The sequence below is a fragment of the Musca vetustissima genome, unplaced genomic scaffold, assembly GCF_032173495.1.
Source record: "Musca vetustissima isolate MV318-11 ecotype Yass unplaced genomic scaffold, APGP_CSIRO_Mvet_v1 utg2693, whole genome shotgun sequence".
Classification (NCBI taxonomy): domain Eukaryota; kingdom Metazoa; phylum Arthropoda; class Insecta; order Diptera; family Muscidae; genus Musca; species Musca vetustissima.
Genome location: NW_026879596.1, coordinates 126,122 through 150,310, shown reverse-complemented (window position 1 = coordinate 150,310; position 24,189 = coordinate 126,122). Strand labels below are relative to the sequence as shown.

General features: G+C 34.4%; 2 protein-coding genes across 2 annotated transcripts; one reads left to right on the top strand and one right to left on the bottom strand.

Annotated features, from left to right (window-relative positions):
- On the top strand, positions 1-12,289 carry LOC133324581 (gamma-tubulin complex component 3). Its single transcript, XM_061533421.1, has 6 exons — positions 1-151; positions 353-573; positions 1,734-1,976; positions 2,048-3,348; positions 3,420-3,741; positions 11,569-12,289. The coding sequence occupies exons 1-6, from the start codon at positions 1-3 to the stop codon at positions 12,268-12,270; spliced, it is 2,940 nt and encodes a 979-aa protein (XP_061389405.1). The 3' UTR covers positions 12,271-12,289.
- Positions 7,819-8,525, bottom strand: LOC133324567 (peroxisomal multifunctional enzyme type 2). Its single transcript, XM_061533408.1, has 2 exons — positions 8,348-8,525; positions 7,819-8,049 (listed from the first exon to the last, which is right to left on the bottom strand). The coding sequence occupies exons 1-2, from the start codon at positions 8,478-8,480 to the stop codon at positions 7,832-7,834; spliced, it is 351 nt and encodes a 116-aa protein (XP_061389392.1). The 5' UTR covers positions 8,481-8,525; the 3' UTR covers positions 7,819-7,831.
- Positions 12,290-24,189: the final 11,900 nt, after the last annotated feature.

The window sequence follows — 24,189 nt, the reverse complement described above, 5'->3', positions numbered from 1 at the left end:
ATGTCTTTTAATGCGTCACCATCAATGGGCTCGAATTCAGCATCCAGCGGAGTGCCAGTGCCGACCTCAGGATGTCGTAGCAATTATAAAGATATTTATGTTTTACTCGAACGTTTGTGTAAAAGTTTTACAGGCGCCAAAGGCAATCACAGTAAGTTTAATTTTTTTTCTTTTTTTTTACAAAAGTAATTTTAGTTTTGACAAATATTTTTATTTTAAATGTTATCGTTAACGAAATTTTGGAAAATACATCAACTTATAGAGTTGGTCTTAAGGTTATCTTGTGGGTTTGCATTTTAACGATTTATCCGCGTACACTATTTATTTAGATATGGTTTCTTGTTCGTTTCAGGGGATATTTTACGCCATGTAACCCAATACATATCAAATTGCCCCTCAGCGTTGGGCTCAACCATGCCCTATGATGAATCTTCCCTGCTAACGAAAATAACACAACATCTGAATGCAGCTCAGGCATCAGGTACTGCTTCCATTTTAAAAGCATCGAACAGTAGTGGTTCTTCAAATAATGCAGCCTTGTTCCTTAACCTAAATGAACAATTAAAATCCAGTGTGAGTATAATGAAATAAATATATATGGTATCTATAATGAAGCTTTTACAAATTCAAGATTTGCTAAAAATAGATTTTATTTTGATATTCAAAGAAACTAAGAGGGGGAAAATATCACCTAAAGGTTCACCACGAGCATGAAAATATCCGTTTTCGTGTATGCAACATGAATGTTCTATATTCTCCATATCATTACGAATTCATGAATCGGCGCTTTCATCATCACATATCTGAAATTCTTCAAATGATTTGACATCCAATAAAAACCAACCAAAAACCCACATTCTAACTTTGGGCCAATATTGATAATTTTTGATATGGAATTTTAATTCGCAATGAGAATTCAAAATATAAAATTACAGCGAATTATGTTGGAAAAAATTGCCAAAACTACCCAAAATAATGAAATTTGTGAGGCCCGATATATTGAAGTTATACCAAACATGGACTGATATATTCAATTTGCAATACCAAAAAATTTACAAATATTAGCAATAAACTTTCAAACTACACACCACTTTTTATGGCATTACAAGTACAAAATTGCTAGTAAATGTTGCCGACAGTTGTTTACCGCCGAGTTGTTTACCGGGTTGACCATCTGTGGAGAGGTAAAGTCGGACATTCAAATCGCTTAGTATTACATTTATAAAAATTTTAAATTTCGACCCTTCGCGAGGGATGAGCCGATAAGTGCCAGCTTACTACACTATACTGGCGTGGTGATAATGTAAGGTTGTGCAAAGTTTTGTTGAAATCGGAAAGTCGGTTAGCAACAATTTGTGTGGGAGATACCAGAAGGAGTGGAACGATATTCTCCATCTTTGAATTTGATTTAAGTTTGGAAGAAATAATACGGGACGGACATTTGTAATTCGACTGAAAATTGTGTGAATGGGATATGGTACAAAGAAACATGGGTCTAAGACCAATATTTCAACGTGTCACATTTTTGCCATATCGAAGTTTATGTACCCTCATTAGCCATTAGGCTGAGGGTCCTGAGGCTGTCATAAACATCAAGGTGTAGACACACATCGAAGATGGAGAGGCGATCTTAAAAATCGCTCTTTTATTTTCCGAATCCCATGACAATGACACGTCTGCTTGGAAATCATTTTATAAAGACATTTTTATTAAAAATATATATTTTTTTACAGCAACTGGAAGCCCGCCAACGCAATGCATTGTTAACATTTCTTTTATTTATGGCTGATTCGAAGTACACATCAGAAAATGGTGGTGGTTCAAGTAATTCCACAGCTGCACCGACACTATCGCGCACACGTTATAGCAATCCAAATGCTTCCTTGCCACCGAATAATACCATACAAACATTAAGAAGTCACACATTGCAAAAGAACCAACAATCAGCCACAATGATGGGCATGGGAAATGGAGGGGTAAAATGACATCCAAATGTACTTTTTAAATAACATATATTAATATATTTCCCACCCCATCTCTCTTGTAGGTATCTGGCATTTATAATTCTTCCGATATCAGTCACAAAATATCCGTTTTACGTCAATCCAATTATCAAACTGGAAATCATAGTGGTTCGGAAAACGATACAACTTCGAACAGTATGATACCCACAGCAGCAAGTACACAATTCCCCCTAAGGGCAGGAAGTGTTGGTCCTGACACGAATAAAATGCTGGAATCTCAAAGCAATATCAACGATGATATTGTACAAAATGTCATATATGCTTTTACCGGAATACCAGGAAAATATCTAAAGAAAGATGTGGTTTCGGGCAAATTTAAATTAGATGTTAAGGCAAAACATTTGAATGTTGTACAAGCTGGCATGATGTTACGCCTAGCTGAGCTAGGCTATTATCATGATTTGGTTAAATCATATACAGATACCAAGAGTGGTCTATGTGCCTTGGGTTTAATGGGCCAGGGATTTATATCGGCTCTGAGAGCTGAACTAACAAAGTATTATGGTATGGTTGCTCTGTTACAGGAACAGCTTAATAAACAGAAACAGTGTGAAAAAAGTGGTACATTACACAACATAACAACAAATCGTCAGGAACGTTTGACACTAATGAAAATTCTTGTATGGTCGGTGGATCCATTGCAACGGTTACAGCTGCTTGCAGCAATTGCGGAAGCATGCCAAGAAAAGAAGGGCGGTGCTTTGGCCTCTACAGTACATGGTTTCCTAAGCAGTGGCAATCCGATGATTAAACATGTGGCCAAAGAACTATTAGTTGCCATATGTGGACCATTGTATCAAATGTTGACCAAATGGTTACTTGAAGGTGAAATATGTGATCCACATGGTGAATTTTTTATTGAATGTCTGGTAGAAGTGGGTCCAGATCGCCTCTGGCACGACAAGTATCGGGTGCGTTCTTCTATGTTGCCGAATTTCGTGACCACCGATATGGCCAATAAAATTTTAGTTACCGGTAAAAGTATAAATTTCCTGTGTGAAATATGCGAGGACAAGCAGCCGGTAAAGGGTAGAGATGAACTAAGGCAATGCATAGAAGAAAATGGTAAACATAGATACAAACATATTTATATTCTGCAGACTTCAATTTTAAATAAATATTTTCTTTTAGCCGAGCATATATTCTCCGCCGTGGCAGATACTAAACTCCACTCCATTATTGATTCAATTTATTTGAATACATCCAAACGGGTGTTGGACATTGTTATGGGCCCGCATAAACTATTGGAACATCTACAGGCTATGCGACGTTATTTGCTGCTGGGTCAAGGCGATTTTATTGGCATTTTAATGGAGAACTTAAAGTAATTAAATAGAAAATGTAATTTAATTATTTTATAATACTTTAACCATTTTCATTTCTTCTCTTTTATAGATCGGAATTAGACAAGCCAGCCAAAGAATTATATTCCTATGATTTGTCTTCCATTATGGATGCTGCCATCCGATCAACAAATGCCCAATATGATGATCCAGAAATTCTCAATCATTTGGATGTAAGATTAATGTCACCATGTGATGGTGATATTGGTTGGGATATTCTATCGTTGCAGTATACTGTAAGGGGTCCCCTTGCCACAATGCTGGAGCCTTCAATGCGCATTTATCAAGTTCTCTTTAAGCCCCTTTGGCGTATGAAACATATGGAATTTGTTTTGTCATCAAAAATATGGAAGGATCAAAAATGCAATTCAAAGGTAAGATGAGACAAAGATAGTACATATTTTCGCGATAAATTCTTGTTGTGGAAATATAAATGTTTCTGTGAAAAGTATTGCAAATTAGAATTATGAGAACTTGTACAAATGTATGTGCGTAAAAACCGAGATTATTTAACTTCGCGATGCAGCCTAATCCGCATCAGATTAAATATTTTATTTGGTATGTACCCCGAGTATTAAAATTTGATTGTTAATCTTTGAAATAGGTATAACATGATATTCAAGTTCAATGGTATGAGAAATTATTTAATGGAAACGTTTAAATAAAGAGAGTCTGATACCGAATTGCTCAGATATTGAGATCGTAATTAATCCATTGAACTTGACTATCAAGTTATACCTATTTCAAAGATTAACAATCAAATTTTAATACTCGGGGTAAATACCAAATAAAATATTTAATCTGATGCGATCAATTGTTGATAAGAATATTTTACAGATAACAAATCAGGCGGGGGCTAAAGTCTAGTTAACAGAGCGACAAAAAAATAATAGTCATTCAAATGCAATATTTTTTTATTTTATAGTTATTAACAGTCATTCAAATGCTATGTTTTATAATTGTTAAAACGGGATGAAAAAATTTAAAACCAGTGAGCGGAGCAGTATAGTCGGACGGGGCCGACCATGCGATACCCTACACAACTACCACGAACTCTAACTTTCTGAGGATGTTTATTCCGAGTCTGAGTAATATTTCGTGATATTTGCCCCCTCTTGTTCGATTAGAGGTTAACAACACCTCTTCCTTACTTTTTTCGAATATTCAGTACAGTCCTTCTAATTACTTGTCCAGATTACCTTCACGGTGGGTTGTGTTGTGATTTTCGGATTATACTCTATTATGTTTACGGTCCATTTCATCCCAAAATTTTAATCTGATCATCACCGAAAATTGTAGGCGTTGTTCTTGACCATAACTGGAACTTCATGAAAAATTTCAAAGCCATCAGCGCGATATTTCTCCCTCTAATGTGGTAATGGGTTACTAAATAATATCTGAATACGTAAGCACCTGTAAATATCTGTAACTCCCACATCTGAGTAGATACATCACTATATTTGGTATCAATTTAAAGGCCAACCACTCCTCTTGGATATGCTATCAAATCCTGGGGACTACATCCTCCAGGAGTAAATATATATGCCATAGAATACAAATTTTGTCATTTTTCACACAAAAGTCAGGGTCCATTTGACCCGCTAAATATTGACCGATCTTTATCAAAACATGCGTGCTTATTCTCTGGCCCGATCCCCTTCTCCATGCAAAAATTCGCGGTGTTTGGGCCATAATTGCGGCCTCTGGAGCGACCAGAAAAACCGACAAAAATTTAGTATTTGGTCCATTTCATCCCCTAAACATTAACCGATCTTTTCCAAAAACAATAGGGGTCTTCATTGGCCAGAACCCATCCTACATGCAAAATTTGGTGAAGATTGGTCCATAACGGTGGCCTGTATCGTGTTTACAAATTATAATGGACAGACGGACGGACGGACGGACGGACACACATGTCTAGATCGACTCAGCTAGTCGAGATATGACGATCGGTATACTTAAAGGTGGGTCTAGGACCAATATTTCGCGGCGTTACAAACATTTGGGGCTGCACAAAGCTATAATACCCTGACAACATAGTTGTGTAGGGTATAAAAATATATTTAAAATTGGAAAAGAGAAAATAAAAAACTACTTTGTGTCTCATCGAAATATTGGTTTTAGACACTATATTTCTTTGGGCCAAATCCGTTTCAGACAATTTGGAGTCGATTTACACAGGTCCGTCCGTCTGTCTGGCTGGTGTGCACGATAACTCTCGAAGGGCTTAACAGATTTCATCAAAACTTTGCACGTGGTAATATTTTTTTCAAACTTAAAACAAGTTTGAATAAGGGGAATATCAGTCCACTTTTTGTGGTACCTCCCCCAAAAATTGTCAAAATTTTGCTAAAAAATAATGTTACAATATCATGCGAACGGACTATGCGATTTGAACCAAACATTGTACAACCTAATATTTTTACCAAGCGTTCATATGTTTGGAAAGTGGGATTTATCGTCTCATCCTTTCCAGTACTACCCCCACAGTGGGTCAAATTTTATATTTTTACCAATCCTAGATCAAGTCCGACGATGGGACCCATCGTTCCACTCTGGTTTAAGACAATATAAATTGCATGGAACGTCAGATTTGACCCAAAATCGTAAAATTTTTACGATAAACTAAGGCAATATATAGATCAACAAGTTCGAAGATGTGACCCATTAATTCACTTCTTCTGATACCTTCCCCACAAAGTGTCAAATTATTGAAAATTTGTTAATTCGATATCAAACGAATAGAATCTCCGATTTGATTCAAACTTTGCATATTATAATACTTTTACCCGAAGATGGGACCCTCTGGTACCCCACAAACATTGAAACATATATTTCTATGGAACAATCTTTCTGATGTCTCTCTTACAGGTCGTAAAGTATTTGATAAAAAAACATATACCTTATAGAAAGGGAATAATAAAACGAGTGTGTAGTTATTCCGTAGACCACCGCAAACCATAAGCTGGGGTTTTCATCTGTCGCCAACACCAAATGACACTTTTTTACTTGTTGTATTAGGTTTTGATAATTTTTATTCGTTGTGAGATATCAATTTTTGATCCATTTTCGTCAATGTCAGACTTTCAAATGAACATACAGATGTCTAATCCTATACTTCTGAAACCACGAAATGGATAACCCTGTATTATTTCGAAGTACATGATCTAAGTGATGCACGTAATACGTAATATTTCTCCTATTGTGTTTTCATTGAATTACTTCCTTACATAGCTGGCTTGTGACAGAACTTTCGTTCCGGCTTATGGAAAAAAATGTTAAAAAAAATTTCCATATTCCGCAAAGTTGTCTTCCATTTGGTCTTTCCATCTTATTCGTGGCCTTCCCCTTCTGCGTCAACCATGAGCTGGTTCGCTTTTATATGTCTTATGGGCTGGGGCATCTTCATCCATTCTCACAACATGATCTAGCCGACGTAGTCGCTGCAGCCCAATACGTCTAACAATGTCTATGTCCGAGAATAATACAACTCATGGTTCATTCGACGGCGATATTCACCGTCAACGCAGATCGGTCCATAGATCTTTCGGAGAATTATTCTCTCAAACACTCCAAGAGCTGCTTCATCTGCTTGCGCAAGTACCCATGCTTCAGATTCCTATATAGCAGGAAAACTGATGTCATTCGTTTTATGGCGGTACCATTATTATCCACATTTTTATTTAATTTTGACCAATATGTGTCAAAGTCTCTTCATCTGCCCAATCGAGTGGATATTTTACATATTGAATTAAGTCGATATATATGTATTGTTATAGTTGCAATAAAAACGATCCTCAAAGGAGCGACACTTTGGCAGTACCCACTGTGGTGTTTAAAAATAGAATTTTAACCTTTTGCAATAACTGGTTAACTGGTGTCCAAATTTCTTGTAACATATCCTTTTCTCTAAACGAAATTTGTAAAGGTCATTGTTGTCAATTGAATTGAATTACTCGTGGACAATGCCAATATATTATTAAAGAAAAAATATACCACATTGTGTGGAAAAGTGCTTGATAAATGATTTACAATCTAAACACAATATAGGGATAAGATTACTAATCTAATCCTTAGTGTTGTGGTCAAATTGCAAAAAAATATTCTTATCTCATCACTACTTTACCAACTATACTCATATCAAAGTACAATGATATTCTTTTTTCTTATTTTTTGATAATAGTTTTCATTTGGTTCTATAAAAAATTTATACTTTATTATTACACATCAAAAACATTAACATTTTTGTTTTGCAAATATACACAACATACATTTATCCCATATATATTAATGTTTCATTATAGAAAACAACACTACAAAATGTATTTAAAACTAAATTACTATTCTTATATATTTATATAAAAAAAGAGAAAGGAATTTTCTTTTATAAGCAGCAGGTATGGTTTTTTTGATGATTGTTTTTCTTTTTGTTAATTTATTGTTGTTCTTGATTGTTCCTCGAGTTTACAACTTAGCCTTGGCAGCTTGCAACAAGGGTGCCAATTTTTGGGTCAACATAATGTTGCCGGCAATTTTTAGTTTACCCTTCATGAAAGCGGCTTGAGGGTTCAATTTACCCAAACCAATATCAACCATATCTTCATCGGATACAGTGAGGGTGGTATCAACTTTGATGCCTTGGGCTGGACCTTCATAGGCCTTGGCGTTCTTCAAATCCAAAGCTATAAAATAAAGAGAACAAAATCATTAATTATATATCACCATAGTTTCTCCAACCAAATATTGTCAAGTCATTGAGGGGGTTTGTGAAACAGAATGTTAAGGAAAAAGTTACTAATCGTCGATACTAATGGCAAGTGTTTGCCTAGTGCTAGAGCGGTGCTAATGTATTTGTTTAAATGCTATCGAAAACGCCCTTTGTCCCCCGCCGTTAACAAAACACACACACAATTTTGTAATTTATTCCATGCATTTCAATTATACATAAATTGTGGACTTTGTGGTCTCAATACTACTTACTCCATTCCTTGACAACTTTGCCATCCTTGGTGATTTTGTAGAGGAAAACACCGTTGACAGCCTTAGCTTTGGCTTCATTGCCCTTAAGACCATCAATGATTTGTTGGAAGATAGCATCAGAACCGAGAGCCATTGTTGTTTATTTTTTATATTTGCAAACTAGAATTGATTGTAAAAAAGAAAATTATAATATTGAATTAAAAGTTATTTTCACTTTTTTTGTTCTTCTTATTGGCCTTTGGCACTTCTCGCTTCGTCGTTATTATAACAATTTTATTTTCTACGAATATACACACAGATGTATGCTGTCACCACTACCAACTATTGTAATGCTTACTCTTTGAATGGACAATGTTAAATGTGATTGGCGGTGCGGGTTCTCCTACGTTTATATGTTAACATAGAAGTATTTCTGCGCTCTCACTCTCCCTCTTTCACAATCAAGCTGTCATGTTATGTTATCACTTTGTTCAGGTGTTGTTTTATTTCTTTTTATTATTCTGTTAAATAGTAATGGCAATACTAGCCAATACATTTTAACAGTAATGGTTTTCGGCAAATTATTCTTGAATATTTAAATAATACTTACAATTTTTTTATTATTAGCTAGTTTCTTTTATTTCCACAGAAATAATTTCGCCAAAAAATAATGTAAATAAACAGTTTCTGTGTAGCAATTACTTACTCTGTTACTTTCTCTCTCTCTCTCTCTGTCTGCATCAATCATATGTTCTTCACACAATTGGACTCTGTTATTTTTTGACATTTGACTTGCTGGTGATGTTGTTAACTTGTTTTTTTTTGTCGATAACCGATTGTAGATTATTATTTAAATAACCATATGCCTTTTTAGATAAGATTTGTTAAATAAAATTCCAGCAAAAATATATAAAAAATGAACCAAAGTTGTAGTTGGTGTTTAACCTTTGCTTCTGTTCAAATGATAACCACCAACAATGCATAATTGTTTCGTAGTAAGGTTCTTTTTATAACCATCCTCCAGCATAAGGTGGAGTTTATATTAAATTGTTCATTCCGTTTGCAAAATCTCGAAATATTCCACCTTAGGCCTCATATAGTATATAGATTCTTGATCAGAATAAAAATTGTATGTCGATTTATGCCCGACCGTCTGTTGAAATTACAATGGACTTGTAATATTTAATTTATATATTTATGATAGAGCTTAGACATATTGTACATACATTGTTACTACTTCTAGGATGTTTGGCATTGAAGATGTGCAATATCGGTACACGTTTTAGTATAGAGCCCTATATGAATACGGTGCTGAAATGTTGCATAGGGTAGTCTTTCCTCTGCAGGCAGGTCAAGTTCAAAGATGGGATATATCCTCCCATATTTCGGTATTTTGGGGTTCTTAAGGGCGGGTTTTTCAACTAATTCGGTGAAATTTCTCCACTAAAAATTATAAATATAGGTCAACTTTTTCTGGTAGCTCCCGTATAAGGATATCCCCCAATTTTTAGCATTTTGGGGGTTTTGATCGTATTTTTGACAAAATTGGCTGTAATTTAGTACTTAGAGTTATTATGGGGTTGCTACCCACTATAAATATAGGTCCACTTTTTTCCAATAGCCCCCAATTTTCTTTGTTTTGGGGTTCCTGAGCGCATTTTTCTACCGAATCCTAATGTTGATACATAAGGTTTTATTGGGTATCAAAGTTCTCCACTTAAAATTATAAATATAAGTGTATTTTTTCTGTTAGGCCCCCTATAACAGTACCCCAAATATTCACCGAATTTTTCGCACGAATTGTATGTAATTTAGAACTTTCTGGTAGCTCCCATATGACTTTATCCCCAAAATTTTCAGTATTTTGGAGGTATTGAGCGTGTTTTTAAACTGATTCCGCTGAAATTTGATAGATTGGGTTTTTATTGGGTATCGAAGCTGAACGTTATACACCAATTTTCAGTATTTTGGGGGTTTTGAGCGCGCTTTTCCACCGAATCCGCTTAAATTTGATACATTGGGTTTTTATTGGGTATCAAGTTCTCCACTTAAAATTATAAATATAGGTCCACTTTTTTCTGGTAGCTCCCATATAACGGTATCCCCACTTAAAATTATAAATAGAGGTCCATTTTTTTGGTAGCCCCCCTATAAAAGTACCTCAAATTATCAGTTTTTGGAAGGTTTTGACTGAATTTTCCGAATTGGCTGCAATTTTCTACTTAGAGTTATTGGCTAGCAAATCTCTCCCCTAAAAATTATAAATATAGGTCCACTTTTTCCGGTAGCCCCCATATAACGGTACCCCCAATTTTCGTTACTTTGGGGTTACTGAGCGCATTTTTCAAGCGATTCCTTTGAAATTTGGTACATTGGGTTTTAATTGGGTATCAAAGTTCTCCATATTTCGTTATTTTGGGGTTCTTGAGGGCGTTTTTCAAGCGAATCCACTGAAATTTGGTACATTGGATATCAAATTTCTCTACAAAAATTATATAGGTCCACTTTTTCTGGTAACCCCCCTATAACAGTACCTCAAATTTTGCGTTTTTGGGAGGTTTTGACCGAATTTTTCGCCCGAATTGGCTGTAATTTAGTTCTTAGAGTTATTATTGGGTAGCAAATCTCTCCCCTAAAAATTATATATATATAGGCCCACTTTTTCTGGTAGCTCCCTTATGACGTTATACACCAATTTTCAGTATTTTGGGGGTTTTGAGCGCGCTTTTCCACCGAATCCGCTTAAATTTGATACATTGGGTTTTTATTTGATACATATAGGTCCACTTTTTTCTGGTAGCTCCCATATAACGGTATCCCTCAAATTGCACTTTGCCTTCTTATAGGGTAGCAAATCTCTCCACTAAAAACTAAAAATATAGGTCCACTTTTTATTATTATTATATATATATTTTTTTTTATTTTTATAATATATATTTTTTATTATTATATATACGTCGGGTTTGAAAATGAGCTACACCTACCCATTTAATATTTATCCTGAAGGAAGGTATTGGGATACAAAACTAAAATATTTGTAGTTGGTGTTCAACAATCGTTTGGTAGAATTTTCCTTATAGTTCCACATTTTGGTATTTTCATTTCAAGTATCTGTCAGTATTCCTATGGTGGAGGGTATCCAATGTTCGGCTCGACCGAACTTAACGCATTTTAACCTACGCTAACACCATTTATCAAAAGTTTAATTATTAACCTTCCTCTCTATCTTCTTTTTACCACAGCCGCTGCGACCAATGGCCGCTGAATTGGATAAAGTCCTATATCGTCTGCACTTGTTCACCTCCGAAATGATACATTTCATACATCAAATGCAATATTATATACTCTTCGAAGTTATCGAATGTTCCTGGGCTGAGCTGCAAGAAAAAGTGCAAAATGCCAAAGCTCTGGATGACATACTCAACGCTCACGATGAATTTCTAACCACCATTAAATGTGGAGCATTTTTAGATTCAACGTCTGGTGATTTATGTCACAATATGGAAACCGTTTACGAGGCTATTGTACGCCTCGAAGTGTGGCAGGATAAATTCTATGAGTTGTGCTTCCGTGAATTGAATGCACGCAAAGAATTCGATAAAGATGTTTTGGAATCGGAGAAACTGGGTAAATTTGGCGTCACCGCTGAAAAGAAATTGGAACGTGATCAGGAACATAAAATATTTGAACAAACGTTGAGCAGTTATCACAAGTCGCTGGAAAATATTGGTGGTGACTATGAAACGGCAGTGCGTTGCTTCCTACTGGCGCTCAATTCAAATAATGATCATAATTTGCAATTATTTGGCATACGTTTGGATTTCAATGAATACTACAAGAAGCGAGATCAACGTTTGGGTGTCCCGCTGACATTCGAGCATATGCGTATGAGTAATATTTATTTCAATAACAGTAAAAGTCTATTGGGCAGTCGTATAAATTGACGGCACAATGAGTGGCAATTGGAGATGAAGTGGGAGATGAAGAAGCGGAATATGGAAGAGGATTGTGATGATGTTGCAACCATTAAAAATAATATGCCCTCTTCTAACGATGTTGTCTATGTTCGTCAATGTTCCACAATGCCCCAAGAAACATATTTATTTAATTCAAATCGACGAGTCCACCATAATGTTTTGAAAAGGGAGAAACTGGAGAAACATCATAAATCAGAAGAAACGCAATTACTTAAATTTCTTCTAAAAAAATATCACCATTTATTTATTAGTGCCAATAGTTTTAAGAGTCAGCCGCCTTATGAACAATTTACCTGCTTGCAAAGAAACGAGAATAAAAAATGTGCTTATGCCAATCAGAGAACCGATAATCATGTTAGTGATGACGATACTGGTGATAACGATGATGATCATGGTAATATGAAACGTCCCTTGATTTTAAAAGAAAATCAATTTTATGCGCCTAGGAAAGATATGATTTTACAAACATGTTGTCGTATATTGTGAACACAAGCAATGAAGAAGTAACAAGAAAAAGAAAAATAAAATGTTTGAAATCTCTTAAAACAAATATATTGAATGAAAACTAAAATAAAAAAATAAAACAATAATTCAAGGTTAAGATTCGTATATCCTTTATTGAACATTCCAAAGGATACAATCTATGGAAATTGATCAAAAACGGTTTAGATTTGTATATATCTGTCAAATATATTTTCAACCCATTTCAGGCGAATTGTGCACCGAAGACCTTGTGTTGATTTGCACACAACGTGATTTGGTTGAACCCGCTTCAGATGTGGATAAAACTATTATTATTATTTCGTTCGATTTTATAAAAATGGTGCGACAAATATCCAATGTTCGATTCGATTGAGTTGAAATTTTGTACATGGGGATTTAAGACTTTGGTGAGTATATAATAACCCCAGAAGGAAAAAAATCGTCATAGCCCCTGTTATACATGAATAGATAGCTTCATATTTTTATTCGTAGCTATTGCATGTATAAAATTATGTTGTCTAGAATTCTGAAATTTGGAATGTGGGTCACTAATGGAAATTTAGAAAGATGTACAAAAGGGTTTAGAAATTAGACCTACAAGTGTTCTAAAAAAAAATTGTATATGGAATACAGGTTGGATTGTGGTGTTGATGTATGGAAATGTTTTAAGATATTCGTACTTATGGGTATAAAAAGTACTAAGTGGTACTAAATATGTTACTATTTGCCTTTAGTTGAGTGTAAAGATATGTAACCCTGAAAATAGGAATTAGGACTACTATTGGTACAGGGTTGTGGTACCTTTAAAAATCGTACTTATGTGTACGAAAAGTACTAAATGGGACTAAATTTGGTACAAGTGGGATTTAGGTGAACAGATAGAGCTAGAGTCTTCAAATTGGGAAATAAAATGACTGACGGAGTGTAGGATTGAGGTAGTTTAGTAAATTCGTACTTATTGGTACGAAAAGTACTATATGGTACCAAATTTAGTTCATTTTGGATTTTGCTTGAAAGGATAGAGCTGAAAACCTGAAATTTGGAATTAAGATTACTGTTGAAGATTGAGACATCTTTGGAAAATTGTATTTATGTGTACGAAAAGTACTAAATTGGTACTATATTTGGTACAACTTGATTATGTGTGAACGGATGGAGCTGGTCCCCAAAAATTTTGGAATTAAAATTACTGTTGGAGTGTATTGTATTTGTGTGAACGAATAGGGCTGAGATTCTGAAATTTTGAATTCATATTACAGATTGAGTGCAGGATTGAGATATGTCGGCTGTTTTGAAAATTCGTCATTATGTGTACTAAATGGTACAATTTAGATTTTAGTAAACGGATAGAGATGGAAAATTTTAATTTGGAATGAAAATTACAAAATTAAAGTAGTATTCGAATTTCGTACTTATGGATACGAGAAACACTAAATGGTACTAAATATGGAACAACTCGTTTTGTGTGAGCGGTAATTTTAAAATTTTGAATTAAAATTAAGGTTGGAATGTAGGATGACCAATGGAGGTATTTTTAAAAAATGCTTATTTAGATTTGAGTGAAAGGATATAGATGGATGGATTTGAAAATAAAATTACTCTTATAGTAAAGGATTGAGCCAGTGTTGGAAATTCGAACTCATAAGTAGGAAAAGTACTAAATGGTACTAAATATGGTACAATTTGAAATTTATGAATAAAATAACTCTTTCAGTGTGGAATTGAGGCAGTTTTAGAAACTCGTACTTACATCTACGAAAAGTAATAAATGGTACTAAATTAGTTGGTAAACGGATAGAGCTGGAATCTTTAAATGTTGATTTAAGGTTATTATTGGAGTGCATGACTGAGGTATATTTGGAAATTCGTACTTTGGGTATGACAAGCACAAAATATGGTACAATTTGGACTTTGGTGAACGGCTAGAATTCGAATCCTGAACGTTGCAACTTTGGTTACTCTTGGAGTGTAGGAAAAATACAGAATGGTACCAAATATGGTACAATTTAGTGAACAGATAGAGCTGCAATTCTTAAATTTGGACTTACGATTGAAAGCAGGTTTGGAATATTGAGATTGGTTTGGTATATGGGTACGAAAATACAGAATGGTACCAAATCTGGTATAATTTGGTTTTTAATGAACAGACAGAGCTGGAATTCTTAAATTTGGACTACTTGAAAGAAGGATTGAGGTACATTTGGAAATGTTTACTTATGAGTACGAAATGTACTAAATTTGGTACAATTTGAACTTTTGTGTAAGTAAGATTACTTTTAGAGTTTAGATTTGATGTAGTTTTAGAAATTCTTACTTATGAGTACGAAAATTACTAAATGGTACTTAATTTGAATAAATTTGGATTTGGTTGAATCCTGAGTGTAGTATTGAGCTATGGAGACGCGGAGTTTTGTTTACCAATAGTAAATAGAATAGAAAATTCACTAAATTTTGAACAATTTGGATTTGGGTAACGGAGAGAGCTGGAAAACTGAAATTTAGAATGTTGGTCACTGACAGAGAGTTAGAAAGAAGGACCAAAGGGTTTTTGGTACTAATGTTTGTGGTGGTGATGGTAGAGGTAGTCTTGAAATTTTATATTTATGTGTTCGAAAAATTATAAATGGAACTACATGTGGAACCTGTACGTTTTGGCTAAAGTGTGTAATGAAAATAAGAAAGAGATTTCGGAAAATAGTGCTTATGTGTATGAATCTTTTTTCAACCACCATTTTCGAAAATTCGAATCCGCATCTCGCATTTTTTTCTTCTCCCTATTCATTCAGAATAGGTCGAGAATGTGAAAGCGAACTTTTTTTGACAAGCGAGATATCTCCCTAGCGAATATCCAGAAAACGGCTGATTATTTTTAATTTGGGTATTATATTTATTTATTTATTATAGTATTAACATTGTAGTAAATACAATGCTAATAATAAAAGTATCTAGCATTGGCTACAATGGCCATCAGCTAAATCGGTTGACAATTCTTAATAATTTTATTAAATAGTAATTTTAAGATGACGTATGTAGTTAAATATCTTATTAATATTGACAGTAGTAGGTGATATTAAAATATTCGTTCCATCGTTGTTGAGGTAGTTGAGGCGGGCTCTGTCGAAAGCGTTGCATGTTTCTAAAATATGTTGTGCTGTGTAGACATTTCCACATTTGGGACACTTGTTGTCAAAACTTGTGTTAATGAGATGTTGGTGTGTGGCAATAGTATGACCCATTCGAAGTCTCGAAAATATGCGCACTTGCTTTTTAGGTACATTGGTAGGATAGACGGGCACTATGCAGTTAGGATTTATTTTGTTATAGTGCACATGTTCAAATAACATGTGTTGTTGTTTAGCATTTTGTTTAAGTTTGTGTTTTATAAATGTTTTTAAATCTATTTTTTCGATTATTCCATCTAACAACACTGGAGCGGTGCAGGCGTACTTTGCTGCTTTATCGGCGTTTTCGTTTCCTTCAATTCCAACGTGACCAGGTACCCAGAAAAGTTTTATGTAGTTGTTCTCGGTTAGCAAATCCCGAATTTTGTTAATTGAAGCCCAACTGTTGTTTGATGTACATAACACCGATTTTAGAACCGATAAACTGTCGGAAATAATTATTGTTTCTTGTTGTGAATGGATTGCAATATTGATAGATTCTATAATGCCAGCAGCTTCGGCCGTGAAGATAGATGAAAAATCAGCAAGGGTTTTAATGGATAGAGTATCACCATTGGAATCAACAACTGCGTATGCGGAGACTGAGTTTGTTTTAGAGGCATCAGTGTATAAGAACTGCCAAGACGAGTGCTGCAAGGAAAAAAATCGAAAATGGTGTGCGTATATTTCGTTTGAAGTTCCATTTTTTCCTAGAATGCTGAGAGATGTATCGCACGATTTGTCCGAAAAAAGCCATGAAGGGCATTTAGGTTTAAAACATGTAACCTTATCCCTAAAGTTTACTATGTTATTCCTAATAGAATAGTAAACAACTGATGTTTTTTTTAGGTTTTCGTTTTGTTTTTAAAATTTTCGATACATCAGTGTTAATAACGGAAGACTTGGATGACAGGATTTTAGGCAGTAACATATTCCTAGACTCGAGAATTCTATGCTCGAGAGAAGGCAATCCAGATTCAATCAGTAAGGTTTTGATGGGAGTAGTTCTATATGCGTATGTGCTGGCCCTGATGCTATCGTGGTATACGGCTTTAATAAGTTTCAAAGTTGAAACAGGACTGTCCCCAAAAAGGTACAAACCGTAGTCAATTTTGCTTAGCACCAATGTCTTTACCAAGTAAGTAAGGGTGTTGATGTGGGCGAAACTTTTATGTGAAAGGTACTTTATAATGTTTAAACGGGGTATAAGGTCATTTTTTAATTTAAGTATGTGTTCGTTCCACCGATAGTTTTTTTGAAAAATTACACCCAGGATCTTAAGCTTCTTGACGTAGGGAATGCTAACCAGAGATGGTCCGTCAGAAATAGTGACGTAAATGACATACATTTCCGACGTATAATACATACGTCAGAAACGTCGGAAACCCACCCAAAATCATTAGGTTTTTGACAAAATAGCTATTTCCATTAATCAATTTGGAAGTAAGGTATGCTTTACTCAAATTCATATCAAATTTTCAAAAATTTATTCCCAAAAAAGTTTAGATTTTTTTATCAGTTCTAGTAAGGAATAGCCTGATATATGGAAAAATAATACATATTCTTGAAAATAACAGTATATGGTATTAATATTCAAATATATGACGTTTACTACATTTATTACATTTTATACAGGTATATGACGTTTTCGACGTTTACACCTTTTTGACAGTCGTAAACCTGAAAATTCGCCATACGGACCATCCCTGATGCTAACACCGTTGATTATTATGTTGGTGGGTTTACAGCTATGCTTCCGACATATATGTAGAATTGAAGATTTTGTAGGAGAGATTTTGGCACCAGATGTTTTGGCCCAAGTGTTGATATCATTTATAATGTTAGAAAATTGAATGTTGGCAGCATCGTTATCTTTATTCGAGCTCAGAATGTATAGGTCGTCAGCGTAAAGGCAATGATATATTTTAGGATATTTGTTTATGATGTTGCTGATTTGGTTAAAGGCTATTTGAAAAAGCACTACCGACAGTGGTGACCCTTGAGGTATACCATTATTCATAGCAAACTGGTTTGAGTAATAGTTATTGATTTTGAATTTAAAAGTGCGCCCAGTCAAAAATGACTTGATGAAATTTAAAATTTTCCTTCCAACTCCCCATGATTTCAGCGAATCTAATATTATATGTATGTATACCGATGCGATCAAATGATTTTTCAAAGTCTATCGAAAGTACTGATGTGTGACTTCTTGCTGATATGGATTTGGATGCATAAAAGTCGATGTGTAAAAGTACGTCTGTACAACCTTGGTTTGCTTTATAAGCAACTTGATTAATAGAAATTAAATTGCGAGCATTCAAAAACCATGATAAGCGGTTGGAGATTATCCTTTCCAACAGTTTAGACAGGCAGGGCAGCAAAGATATAGGCCGGTATCCAGAAAACTCCGTTTTACTTTTATTTGGTTTGGGCAAAGGAACTATGACTGCCGATTTCCATGAATGGGGGATGATTCCGGTATTAAAGACCGAGTTGTAAAAAGAAAGTAATTTATGTTTGCTTTTGTTAGATAGATTCTTCAACATGGGATACGAAACATTGGGTATATAAGCAATTCTACCCCACATATATTCTCTGTAGAAGAAATTTTCCAATGAATGCATTATTCTACGTCAAATTACAAATGTATAAATATTGTTACGTTCTTGGATTTTACTTAATCCCGTGTAGACGTTGTTTTATTTCCCGATACAATTCGTACCAAATAAAACGCGAGTTCTTTCTGATTACGATTATTACAATGATTTTATTCACACAACTTTACTTTGCACTTTACTTTACACGACGGTTTCAATTCGCGATCTGATTCACAACTGACTCACTGCCTTTCCATTTCCCCTATTTATATAAGAAAGAGGAATGACGTTTAACAAGAATTGTACGACAATAACAAAAATAGAAAATGAAAGAGGAAATGGAAGGATGTAGAAAAATCTATACAGTAGTTGTTGTTGTGAAGTTATTCAAATAAACTGCGTAGTAGAAATTTACGTTACAATTCAAATTCTTAAATTAACGGAATTCATCTAAATTAACTTAAATCTAAAGTTATATTCGTAACATCAAGGTGTATTTAATAAGGTGTAAGTGACAATCATATGGTTTCAAACTTTTTTTCTTTTTGTTTGTAAAGTAAATTGTCAAACACATTTTTTGACGTTACATTTTCATTTAAATTTGAAATATTGTTTTTATCTTTCAAATAGTAATTCATAATTATTAAAAAATGCGAAAGTGTATAATTTGTAAAAAGAAAGACATTTGTGGAAACGGATCATTTTTTAGTGTCCCAAAGGACGAAAAAAGGAAGCGTATTTGGAGTGAAATATGTGGGATGGAATTGTCTTCAAAATCGTGTATATGTGAAGACCATTTTTCTCCATCCTACGTAATAAGAGGTCCTCAAAGGAAAAGTTTGTTACCCAATGCGGAACCCAATCCATTTTACAATTTGGTTGGGTATCAAATTGAAGAGTGGTACGTATATACATGGGTTATTATACACAAAATAATGTAAATATGTTGCATATTCAGCTCATCTGATGTTGGAGTCTTATATGATAACGGAAATTGCGACGAAATGGACACATTGATAAATGAAACCATAGAGTTCAAGGATATGGATACCCAAACAGAGTATGTACAGTGTTAATACACATAGTATATGTATATTAAATGACTGTGATTATAACAAAAGTCTTCGAAGACTTAGCCTCGTCCGTTTATTGTAATCACGGACGAATTTTGGGTGAATTTTGTCATATGAAGTTTTTATCCACTTGTAGTTATTTTGATGTTTTTATTCAAATTTTCATCCAATTTTCTGGACATTGTGTATTTCGGTTATTGCTAACATTGCCATTTGGATAAAGGCCACAAATAACAATACCCCCATTTTATAAATACTTTGAAAGTTCAGCATTTAACATAGCTCCGAAATGGTGGGTATAATGAAAATTTAGCCACGCTTTTTTACAATTTTACTTTTTCTCTGGTCCACTTTTTTTATTGATAATTCAGAATAAGTTCTTTGTTAAACATCCATTAACACTATATTTTCGAATCCAGCCAACTTGCTTCATTTCCATAAATTGATGTTTTCGTTACGTAATGAAATATATAATGGCTTATTTCCCTTCAACGCATACTTCTTCATTTCACTATATCGGATGTGTTATAGCTATTTTGAAGATTGTGATCCAATTTTGCTTATATAATATCAATCGAATATCATGATTTTTTGTCATATCAGGTTTGAGCAACATTCAAGGAGCAGCTACCTGAGGGAGGGGAAATGTTAAACACTTAGGTGCATGTACATCTTCGGATTTGAAAAAAATATTACTTTGTGCGATGTGGTTTATCCGATAATGTCTTTCAACTTGATATATATATACATATATATATAACTCGTTCGTACCTCCCAGGCAGGCATCTGTCAACCAAACGGGGTTTGTAGAGTATAATATGGTCGGCGTCATTCAGCTTTACTTCTTTATTTACTAGATTGCATACGATCTTCTACATCTTTTTAAACATATTTCACACTTTCTTATAGGCCAATACTTTTGTTGTGCACCATGCAAATAGAAATTGAAAAATTAAGAAAAGATAACCAACTACTAACCTTAGAAAATAAGAAGCTTAAAGAAAGCCTGAATGAAAAAAATGAATAATTGAATAATATAAATAAATTTTTACATCCGATATTTACTAACAATCAAATAAAAAAACTACAAAATCCTCGAAGATATAACTGGAAATGGGAAGATATTTCTAGTAGCTTATGTTTGCATGCAGCTGGACCTCGAGCGTACAGGCATTTGTATAACAAAGGTTATCCAATACCTCACGAAACTACTTTATATCGCTGGAGCAAACAAATTCCTTTAAAGGACGGAATTATACAGGCGTCAATTGATCTGATGAAGCAATCGATAGAAATGACGGGGGATGATAAAATATGTGTCCTTGCTATGGACGAAATGAAAGTATTTGAAGCGTATGAGTATGACGCTGACGGAGGATATGTTCGGAAGCCAGCGAAGTATGTTCAAGTAGTTTTAGCTAGAGATTAAAAAAATCATGGAAGCAACTTGTGTTTTATAAATTTGATTGTCAGATGACGGAGACCATCCTTTTTGCTATAATAACGGAATTGTATAATGCAGGGTACCCCGTTGTTGGTATTGTATCTGATATGGGACCATCGAACAGAAAATTATTAAGAGAATTAAACGTGAGCATAGGTATTTTTTTAAACTTTTATATGAATTGCATTATCCTATAACGTGAAAAAACTTTATTGAATTTTTAACGTAGAAAACCCTTGGTTTTCAAATCCTGCAAATCCCACCGAACCCGTTTTTGTATTCGCCGACGTACCACATTTATTGAAACTTGTAAGAAATCACTATCTTGATTCAGGGCTAATTATTAATGGGGAACTCTTAACGCCAAAAACGATTCATGATGTTTTACAACATACATCAAAAAGCGACATAAAAATTAATTTTAAAGTAACAAATGAACATCTTTCGGTGAAAGGAGTTGGTATGTCATTTGTAATTATAAAGAAATATATTTTAAATAACAATTTACAGCCAGACAAAAAGTTAAAACTGCTGCCCAACTGTTTTCAAATAACACTGCAAGTGCGATAAAGTGGATTTATGCTCAAGGATATGATATATACAAGGCAGTTGAGACGGCTGAATTCTTTCAATTGGTGAATAACTGGTTCGACATATTGAATTCGAAAATGGGTGTATTTAACTATCCTGGCAAGGTATAAACTAAGATTGCAATTGTTACACATTTATTACAAATTACTTTTTGTTATTGGATGGATTAATAATTTCTTTTTGAATATGATTCATATTACAATGTTTTTAGGAACCTTATGGAATTGCTTTGAAAGAACAAGACCAGATATTATTGTCTATGATCAAAATCATGTCCACTCCAATAGTCCCAAATAAGAAATCTTTGGAACCATTCCAAAAAGGCATCATTATAACATCCAACTCTTTAATGATGTTATACAAATATGTGAACAAAAAATTTTCAATGAATTATATTTTAACTGATCGAGTTAATCAAGATGTGCTGGAACATTTTTTTGGAGCTCTTAGAAGTAAGGGGGGCTTGAACGACCACCCAACGCCCAAGGAGTTCAGATATCGGCTTCGAAAATATATCTTGGTATATTGAAAAAAATATATATATATATATATATTATTTACTATTTTACTTATTGAATGCTTTAGCTCGAAACACAGAAATTTTAAGAGAGTCTGGGAACGTTGAATCTGTTTCTATAAATTGGTATTCCGCTTCAAATACTTTTAACGTTGACAAATGTAAAGTCCCGACGCACACTGACGAACTTGATTTTGAATATGAAGATACCGAAATACTTCAGGAAGGGGAAGATATTGAATATGAAGAAACTAAATTTATTGATGATATTGGACGTATGGAATTTGAAGATATTGGCATGCTACAAGAAGATGCTCTGGAGTATTTATCGGGTTACATAATAAGAAAACTAAATCTCGATGAATACGAAAGCGGAGAAAATACCTACACTTGGGTAGATCAAGTATCAAAGGGTTGCCTTAAAAAACCAGATTCAAATTTTGTGGATAAAATAAAAAACCTAGAGAAAGTGTTCAATTATTTCAACGGGAAAGAAATATCTGAAATGAGGAATCTACAGACAGAGTTGATAGAAGCTAGTAATTTTGTCCCCCTTCCAAAGAATGTGAAGACATTATTTTTTAAATGTCGTATACAATTTCGAATTCGCCACTTAAATGCAAGACTTAAGTCCCAAAAGGCAAAACAAAGAGCAATGGGATATAAGAAGTTCCTAAAAATTAACCTGTAAATCCTAATATATTTGGCCTAAATTAAATAATAAATTACATACGTTGAAGTCTTTTTTTAGATGTGTGTTTATTATATATGCTCAATTTTCTGGATTCATAGTCTTGAGTATTATGTACCAAACCTCCAAAGTATGTCTGATGGCGACGAATTTGTGCACATCATTGCATTAAATCGATCCAGATTTACACATAGCTCCCATACATAATTGTTTGATTTAATACAAATGGTATACCAAAGATCCCAAGTCTATACCGTCAACCCCGTCCGAGTTTTCCATACTGGTTTTCTTATGAATACTTGATTAATTACATTGAGATTGTGTTACGTAGCCCGGGTTGGAATTAGTCCACAGGTGAAGGTCTATAGCCAACAAAGCCCAATTGACCACCCAACTTGTCTTTTCTTTTAGAATGACAGATTTGGAATAATATTTAACACAAATATCTCAGGAACACAAGGACTACTTGTGATACAATTTTCGAAATGATCCGCGACCGGGCCGGAATATTTATTTGCACAAGCAAATTTCGCACCTACAGAACTTATATGGTTAATATCTCAGAATCCCATAGGTTATTTGTGAGAAAAAGTTCAAAAACGTCCGCGACCGCGCCTTAAAATTTGTAAATTTAAAATTTTGTAAAATAATTTGTAAATAAATAATCGTATCGTCCAGAACAGCAAATTTATTCTCGTTCTTTCGAAAAAAGTTTAATTTAATTCTTCAACATTTGTTATTATTATTATTTTGTTTTTGTTTCTTCATGTCAATAACTAATTGTCAGCATGACAATTTAATTTCTATAACAATAATGTTGTTTTTGTAAAATTTTAGTTGTTGTAGCTGATGCATACACCTTATTAAATACACCTTGCGTAACATTGCCCCCCGCTTAAGCCTGTTCGTCCCGAATAGGCACAGTTCCCGTTCCGTAGGGGGTCAGCCGCTCCAAATGTACAACTTTCATCTTCGACCTGGGACTGTCGCTCCTCTGGATGCGATAAACGACGTCATTTATTTTCGTGACAATCTTGTAGGGTCCTTCCCAGTGCGTTTGCAATTTGGGGCATAGTCCTTTTTTTCGTTGTGGGTTGAACAATAGTACCAGTTGCCCTTCTTGGAACCCATCGGTATTTGCCGCTCGATCGTACCTTGGGTCCGGGATGTGGAATCATGAATGGCCGATCTATAAGCCAGTAAAAACTTGGGAATATGCTCATCCCAGTCTCGTTGACCGCTGTCCACCACTTTCCGTAGATGTTCTTCAAGGGTGCGATTGAATCTTTCCACCATGCCATCTGATTGTGGATGTAGGGGCGTCGTTCT

What these genes read in the sequence shown, in the direction of transcription:
- LOC133324581 (XM_061533421.1), top strand. Translation starts at nt 1, where the DNA reads ATGTCTTTTAATGCGTCACCATCAATGGGCTCGAATTCAGCATCCAGC. An exon ending in ATTTTAATGGAGAACTTAAA is followed by an intron (nt 3,349 to 3,419) that starts GTAATTAAATAG and finishes TCTCTTTTATAG; the next exon opens with ATCGGAATTAGACAAGCCAG. An exon ending in ATCAAAAATGCAATTCAAAG is followed by an intron (nt 3,742 to 11,568) that starts GTAAGATGAGAC and finishes TTTTTACCACAG; the next exon opens with CCGCTGCGACCAATGGCCGC.
- LOC133324567 (XM_061533408.1), bottom strand. Translation starts at nt 8,480, where the DNA reads ATGGCTCTCGGTTCTGATGCTATCTTCCAACAAATCATTGATGGTCTT. An exon ending in CAAAGTTGTCAAGGAATGGA is followed by an intron (nt 8,050 to 8,347) that starts GTAAGTAGTATT and finishes TTTATTTTATAG; the next exon opens with CTTTGGATTTGAAGAACGCC.